This window comes from Tasmannia lanceolata, unplaced genomic scaffold, assembly GCF_043159265.1.
Source record: "Tasmannia lanceolata isolate RefF3 unplaced genomic scaffold, GAP_Taslan_0.1 ptg000012l, whole genome shotgun sequence".
In the NCBI taxonomy this organism is placed as follows: Eukaryota; Viridiplantae; Streptophyta; class Magnoliopsida; order Canellales; family Winteraceae; genus Tasmannia; species Tasmannia lanceolata.
This window is the reverse complement of record NW_027518689.1, coordinates 29,456,189-29,464,395: the sequence shown is the minus strand read 5'-3', so window position 1 is coordinate 29,464,395 and position 8,207 is coordinate 29,456,189. Positions and strand designations below refer to the sequence as shown.

The following is an 8,207-nucleotide window of genomic DNA, read 5'->3' as shown; positions in this document are numbered from 1 at the left end:
GATCTGATCAAGATGGGGTCAATGATATATAATAGGCCAGATTTGTAGTAGCCAGCCAGATCAACGGACCAAACCAAGTCGACGTGGTGCATTTATGTCCACGAAGTGCCTGCTGTGAAACAGCCTAACAGCCATCTTCTTTTTCGTATTTTTCTAGAAGCAAACTTTAGTTTCAAAATAATCAAGCAATCTCCACAGATATCACCAAATCAAAAACAATACTATAGAACTAGATTATTTCAATACACTTTCATGTGTATACTTTAATGTACTATGTTCACAACCTATATATTCTTAATTAGTGCCTTACCCATTATCAATACTAGTTAAATAATGATTAAAATTTCAAAAGTAAATGATATACTCGCCCCTTTTTTACTTGGGACAGCCCCTTTGGTGTAAAAGATTAGTCTTAACTCATATATACACTAAAGGGGGCTGTCCCAGGTAAAAAAAAGGGGCAAATATTGCTTTTCAAATATATACACTAAGAGAACGCAAGAAAATGACTGGTTATGGATGCTTTTTTTTTTAATAAAGTTCCCCCTCACCACCTCGTCTACATATAAAAATAAAAGGGGCACCCTACAATCTTACTAATGATACTATTGGCATCCTTCCTTTTCGTCCTCTCCTCATTCTATATATATTTTTAGCTAAAAAAAAAAAAACCTAGCAAGAGGTGTGGTGTGAAGTCAGTTCTTTTCTCAGCTGTCTCTACACACAGAAAGGGAGAAGAGATCAAGTTTAGAATCTTGGCTCATCAACAGATCTCTCCCTCAAAGCAAATCTTTGAAATCATGAATTATATTGGACCTTCTTTTTATTTCCAGCAAGGAGATGAGCTGTTATTACAGAGCTCATCAGTTCAACGCCAACAACAACAAGAAGTAATACAAGATATGCTTGTGGGTGCGCCTTCTCTCATCGATGGCCATCATGGGCTGTCCTTGAATTTTCAGACCGGCGGCGGCCGCCGAAAAAAGATGGCCGCAGCCACCGCCGACAATGATGCCGATGATGATGACGGAAATAATCGAAGTAGCAAGAATAAGAAGCTCATCCACAGGGATGTCGAGCGTCAGAGACGTCACGAGATGGCGACCCTCTACTCGTCACTCAGATTGCTGCTCCCCGTCGAATACCTCAAGGCATCAAAAACCCATCCTTCTATTTTTCTTGTCTTTCTTCTTCTCCTTCTGGAACATTGGAGGGTTTTCCACGTAAATCTTTTTGTGTTCTTCTGCTCTTGGTGTTTGATTCTTTAATTCACATGTAGACTTGCTTCGGAAATTTTAGTGGTTTTTCTTCTGCAAAAACCATAAACTTTTCCAGGTTAGCATTAGGGTTTTACACTCCGTGATGTTTGATTCTTTAATTCACCTATAGACTTGCTTTGGAGATTTTAGTGGAATTAGAGTTTTGCTCTCGTGGTGTTTGATTATTTAATTCACATGTAGACTTGCTTCGGAAATTTTAGTGGTTTTTCTTTGGGAAAAAACCGTGCACTTTCCCGCCTGAGAATTAGGGTTTTGCTCTCGTGGTGCTTGTTTCTTTAATTCACATATAGATTTGCTTCAGAAATTTTAGTGATTTTTCTTTGGCAAAATCTGTACACTTTCCCACCTGAGAATTAGGGTTTTGGTGATGGTTTCAGGGAAAGCGGTCGATCTCGGATCATATGAACGAGGCTGCAAATTACATAAAACACAAGCAGAAGAAGATTCGAGAGCTGACGGAGAAGAGGGATGGGCTGAGAAGGGTTTTGCTGGCCTCGTCGGATTCGGGCACCCTTGATGCGAGTCTTAGCTCGCCTTGCGTGATTGTAAGACCTTGTTGGGCTGGACTGGAAGTGGTTATCAGCAATGGGTTGGGCGAAAGCGTACCACTGTCCAAAGTTATGGCTCTTCTTTCTGAAGCAGGGCTCAGTGTTGTAAGTTGCAGCTCCATTAATGTCAAGGAGCGTTCGGTTCATACTCTCCAGTCTGAGGTAGCAAAGATCATTTCCAAGATTTATTTAAATTAAGATTAACAGTTTTGGTTTCTCAATTGTTAGAAATAATGTGCACGTCGAAGAGATTAACCTCCAAATCTTGAATCATGATAAACTTCTACAGGTGGGTGATCCAAGAGAGGTTGATTCATCTGGACTAAATCAGAAATTGATAGATTTGATTCAGCCGTCGAGTTGGGTTTCGAGGTAACTGTGTTAATTAATTCCTAGTCCTTACCATCCTGCACTACAACCGTCTGTTGCCTTCTTAGTGTTAGGGTTTTTGTAAATGTTAATGAAGAAGTCTCCCTCTCTCTCTCTCTCTCTCTCTCGCCCCCGCCCCCCCCCCCCCCCATGTAAATCACCTTGTTTGTTACCCATTCAATCTTTGCTTCTAACCTCAGTTTATCAAACAAGAAAGAGCAACTGTTTCCAGTACCCTATCTCTACATGTACCCCAAATTTCTTGTATGGTTTATGTACTTTGTGGAAAGTGAAGTTACAAATTTCTCTATGGAGTTTTGATTAGGAAACCTTGTTATGGATTCTCATCTACCTTCTACTGAACATCATCTTTAATTTATCCTTGTGTTGTGACAAAATGTGATGGAACTTTATTTTATTTTTTTCATTAAAAGTGGCCACAGCATTCATAAATGGCCTTGTAACTATGACTGGTCAAATTTGCTTAGAGTTTTAATCAAGATGATAATCATCTATACTGTTTAGGAATAAGCGTATATTGCTTTTAATTAGAAAAATATGGCACCAGTCCATGGCTAACAAATTCTCCTTAGGTATCATGTCTAAAGACCCTCCATTTTAGAATAAATGAGTTCTTTTAACGATACTTGGATGATTTTTTTGGCATGGTTAAGTTCAATGTGCTTACTGGCTGCGTTAGGTCTCAAACATTTAATATCAAGTCGATTTTACGATTCCCTGATAATTAAATCTAAATTTTATATTGAATTTGAAGGATAAAATGCAATTAGGTAGAACATAAATTTAAAAAAAAGATCTTCTAACAACAACTATATGGAATATTTAGTAAACATTATGGGGACTATGGTCTCATGCTATCCATGAGGAGGCTTGTAAAGTCAACAATTTTTGTTCAACACGTTTGATTATTGCTTTCTCATTTTGTATGAGATATTGGTACATTTGTCTGTTGATGTTAGACTGATAATTTCATTATGCAGGTTATGAGATGTTTTCATGGGGGTGTAAATGCTTCAATTGATATGATAAACCTTAAGATATGATCTAATGTTTTAGTTGGAATGTCAGGATATCCCTTTGGCATGGGCTTTTATATATGGTTATTAGAGCCTCTAATCTTGTACCAAAGCAATATTAATATTTGTCTGTAATACTAAGATTATATCTTGGTGAACCATCAAGTTTTAATTTACTCTGATTTGGTGGAGGGTTCCTTCTAAGGGGCTTCTAAAATGGTTGAGGCTTTCCTTAACAATTGCCTCCTTTTCGAAATAGAAACTAAACACTTTCTTAATTAACCCTTGTTAGTGTAAAAAACCAATGCAAAGCATGTTCTATGGTAAAACACTATATGCTTACGAAGGAAAAATCTTTTGTTTTCCCATATTTACTCATTCACATAAAAGTTATGTTTTCTTGTGAAGGGAAGCATAAGATATTGGCTCTCACCATAATGGTTCCAAAGGCGCTTAAAACTATATATAGTTCCAAAACTCCCCAGTGTCATCGTGGACTCCGCGAGTCGAATTCCTTTTTACCTTGGTCGTATTCTTGCCTGAGTCCATGTTTGCCCTACAAGGTCAATCAAAACTCCTTTGAATGGCTTGAGTTATGAGTAATGACTACATTAACCAAGTACTCAACCACATCAACTTAGTACCGGACCGCATCATGTCGAGTCGACTACGTTTTGACCAACATCCATGTTGGAAACACTGCTTAAAACATCTATTCAATAGTTATGCTATCTCTCCCTACTCACATTTGTCTACACGAACTTGTAGTAACAGAAAACTTATTCAGAAGCAATCCACTGTCCCTCCATATATGTCATCTCTTTCATATATTATTATCTGAGAGGTTTTCATGAACTAATTTCATATTTTCTATGACATATACTAGATATTCTCCACAATTAAATGATAGGTAATGTTAATTCCACCCCCTTTTCCTGCATTTCACTCCTTTTCTGAAAAATGACCAAATTTCACCCTTATTTGTTTGTCTTTTCTTAATAATAAAGTCATTAATTATCAGGAAAAGAGAAAAAAAATGGGGAGAAAAAAAAATGGGGCGAAATGGTAGAAAAGTGGGTGGAAATATCATTTCCTATAAATGAATTGTACTTTAGTGATTATCGATCTATATTGAAATAAAAGAATTTCACCCCTATTTGTTTATCTTTTCTTCATAGTAGAGTCATTAATTAACAGGAAAATAGAAGCAAACGAGATGCAAATGGTGGAGAATAGGGTGGAAATATCATTTCTTGTAAATGATATGTTGTACTTTAGAGGTCATTGATTTATATTTTACACTTGTTTTTCAATTCCTTGATAGGTTTTGGTCTCAAATATTTCCTAAATATCTTCAAGTAAATGTATTGAGAGTGAGAAAATGTGAGTGGGATGTGAAATTATCCCTAATATATTGAAGGATGGTGATCAGAAATAAATAAATAAGTGGTCCCATGAACGTAACAGCGAAAGAAGAAATTCCAAAGCTAGAATTTGTTCTTCAAACATGGATAGCAACCATCAGGCTAACCTTGTCAAATGTGTGGGTTGATCTAGCATGCTTAGCTTCTATAACAATTAGAATATATTTAGGCTCTCAATATTGGCACTGCCATGTTTTGGTAATTGCACAAAACATGGCAATGCCAATATCAGTAGCCCATATTTGATGCTCTTTAGAAAACCCTGGATGTTGAGGATATGCATGCTACACACAAAATCTCAATCAGGGATTGATTCCAACCTTCAGATCTTGAGTATATAACTAATTTAAGTATGAGTTTAAGCAGATCGATATGAACATGATTTACTAGAAAAATCATGCAAAAGATGTGCTTTCTAATTTCGTCTACCTTTACAACTGAAGTTGAAAAGAGATAAAGAACACTATAAATACCATCTTGAATTTTTAAATTCTAAAATACCTTAATATCTAGCTTTTAGGAGAGAGGAAGATGATCAAATTATGATTTTGAATCCATAATTTTATCATGGAACTTTAAAATCGTATTGAAATTTCATTGTGAAAGACTAAATCTTAGACCTAAGAAAAAGAATTTAAACTAAAGCTCTAAATTTAAGATAAATTTGAAACCTATAATAAAAATTTAAAAGCTATGCTAAAAATGAAATCAGAACTATACTTAAAAATGAAATAAGAGCATAAGTTCTAAGAATTGAGATGTAGAGTATTTAAACTAATAATCCAATTGAAAATTAAAAGAATAAAACATTAAATAAAAGAAGGTAGAATGTTGGAGTTGATGATGGTGACTGAACTTCCTTCTCCAGAATTTCTAGGTAAGTAATTGAGATGTAGAGTATTTAAACTAATCCTTTTGAAAATTAAAAGAATAAAACAATAAATAAAAGAAGGTAGAATGTTGGAGTTGAAGATGGTGCGCGCCTCAACTTCCTTCTCCAGAATTTCTAGATTTTTCTTGCATGAAATTTCTCACTTTAGAAAATTTCAAGTCTACAGTTCAAAGTGCAGATAAAAAAATAGATTGTAGACACCTTTAATTTTTTTAGAGATCCATCTATTTATGGTTGGAAGTTGGAGGAAAGATGCTTTTGAAATGTCGTGGGCCAAAACAAATCAAGTTCAAATTTTTAAATCTTAAGATTCAAGTTAAATGCTTTGAAATGGGATTTATTTTTTGAAAATTCACTAGAAGTATCCATTCAGAATGTTACCATTTATCGTTTGAAAAATGCCATCCCACTATAGTCACTTTGCCAACCATTTTGAAATTGGTAGTTTAGGTTTAAAATTAATTTCAAATTGGGGAATTTTCTTCTATATTGTAGTTCGTTTGGTCTTAGCTTGTATCAAGATTGTTAGGCCTGGAATCAAAACATAATCTGAAAAAAAAAAAAAAAAGATGTTTCTTCAAAAATATAGAACTATTTCAAAATTACATTAATCCTTTCAACTTAAAGAGAGGGACATGAACTGTCCAATGCTTCCTAGATGCACTGTATTACCATAAACATGGGTGACCACAAATTGATATAAACTATTTGGCTGTATTATGTGTTTGATTGCTGGAATCAATAATAAGAATAATCATCCTTTTTTCTAATTCCTTTCCTGATCGTCCTGGAAAAATAAAATAAAAATTTAATTCAAAAAAATTCTAATAAAAATTTAATTCTAACCAGGGCAGAATTAGAGTAACACCTCCTGGTATGAGAAACAGATTCTGGCATATTCCCCTTTGATCATGCACTGGTGTCATTTCCATCTCTGTGATTTTTTATTTTTTATTTTTTTTGAAGTGGTAAGAGATATATTAATAGAGAAAACATACCCCAGTTGGTCAGAGATCAGAAACAGCATTAACACAATAATACGATAGAAAAAATCCAAAAAGCCACGGGGGAGATAATAAAAAATCTCCAATGACGCCCTTTTCACCCCATCCCTAGCGAACCGATCTGCCTCATTATTAGCCTAACAACGGATGTGTTGGAAGCTGTTAACTTACCAACTTCTCCAAAAGCTTAAGCTGGTGGAGAAAGGCGTTATTTATCTTTTATACTTTAACACTCCCCCGCAAGTGTGGCCCACTTGGCAAACACGTGGCACATGTGGTCCCACTTTGGGCCGACCATCGCATATGGATTTTTGCTATCCAGGAGGTTTGAACTCGAGACCTTTGGCTCTGATACCATGTTAACTTACCAACTTCTCCAAAAGCTTAAGCTGGTGGAGAAAGGCGTTATTTATCTTTTATACTTTAACAGAAGCGGACGGAACCGCCCTCCACACAGTCACAAATGCCGTCTATTAAATTTGCAAATGTCCAAGGGTACTACTTGCTACCATCCATCTATCTAATGGTTCCCTCAATAATCAACCTATCCAAAAGGCAGTGTCTCCTAGTTTTGTTTCGTTTTTTTAACCAAGCGCCAGGATTGAGTAACATCGGAATGGGATACCGATTCCAATACCTAATGATTTTGGCAATCCAAACGCACCCTTTATGTGGTGGGGTTTACCTTGAATTGGCCATATCCCAAAATTCAACAAGCATACCAGATCAGGATCCACTATCTAGCTCTCAATTTTCCATGGACTTCAATTTGTTAATTGTTATTCCTCAGATTAGCGAGTTATGCATAAGAGACCACCTTGCCAAGCTCACAATCGACACATTGTGAATTTTTGTGAAATTTTTATCAACTTTTATTAGTACCCAGAGATGGTATTGTTTGGATTCTTGGTCCCAAGCAAATGCCATTCTGAAAGTTGTAATTGCCACTAATAAGTTCTAAAATCAAGATTTTTTTGCCTCAGATTTTCTCCCTTAATATTTCTCATATTTAAAATGACAGAAGGTTCCATAACATATATAAGCAATTCTTGGACAGTACATCATTTTTTGAAGTTAATTGTTTAGACAGGATATTTTTGTTAAAAGGAACCACCACAGGAAGAGATATGAAGATACATGCATGTTAAGAGTGTAACAAAAACCTACTAAAAAAATCCATATTTATTAAAGTATGGATATGTTAGTCAAAGAAGTTATCTTATAAAAGGGCATTCAAACACGTACTCATCATCCCGTCCTTGATATTTGATCCAACAGCCGCTCACTTTTTGAGAAGCTGTTGTTGGATCAAATATCAAGGGTGGTACTTCCATCTTACCATCTTTACATGTTTGAAGTCCTTTCATCGTATAATTTCTCTGCTAGTGATTCTATTGGCTCTGTTCACTTGCGTTCTCGGAAAGCAAATCCCTGGAAAACAGCCTCTCTTTTCCTTGACAAGACCTTGATGAGACAGAATTTTGGTGTTCACTTGCTTTCCTGAGAAAGTAACAAGCCTAGGTGGAAAATGTCAAATAATGACATGGAAATTGCCAAAAATGATGTGGAAATGTCTCTTTTCTCACAAGTGTGGGAAACCAAATCCCAATATTTTGATCGGATTTGCTTTCCCGGGAAAACTAGTGAAAAAAG

At 35.6% G+C, this 8,207-nt stretch overlaps 1 protein-coding gene across 1 annotated transcript; it reads left to right on the top strand.

Annotated features, from left to right (window-relative positions):
- Nucleotides 1-622: 622 nt before the first annotated feature.
- LOC143887171 (transcription factor bHLH118-like) lies at nucleotides 623-3,392 on the top strand. Its single transcript, XM_077391274.1, has 4 exons — nucleotides 623-1,151; nucleotides 1,658-1,990; nucleotides 2,118-2,200; nucleotides 3,199-3,392. Exons 1-4 carry the CDS (start codon nucleotides 801-803, stop codon nucleotides 3,203-3,205), a joined length of 774 nt encoding a protein of 257 aa, XP_077247389.1. The 5' UTR covers nucleotides 623-800; the 3' UTR covers nucleotides 3,206-3,392.
- The last annotated feature ends 4,815 nt before the right edge of the window (nucleotides 3,393-8,207 follow it).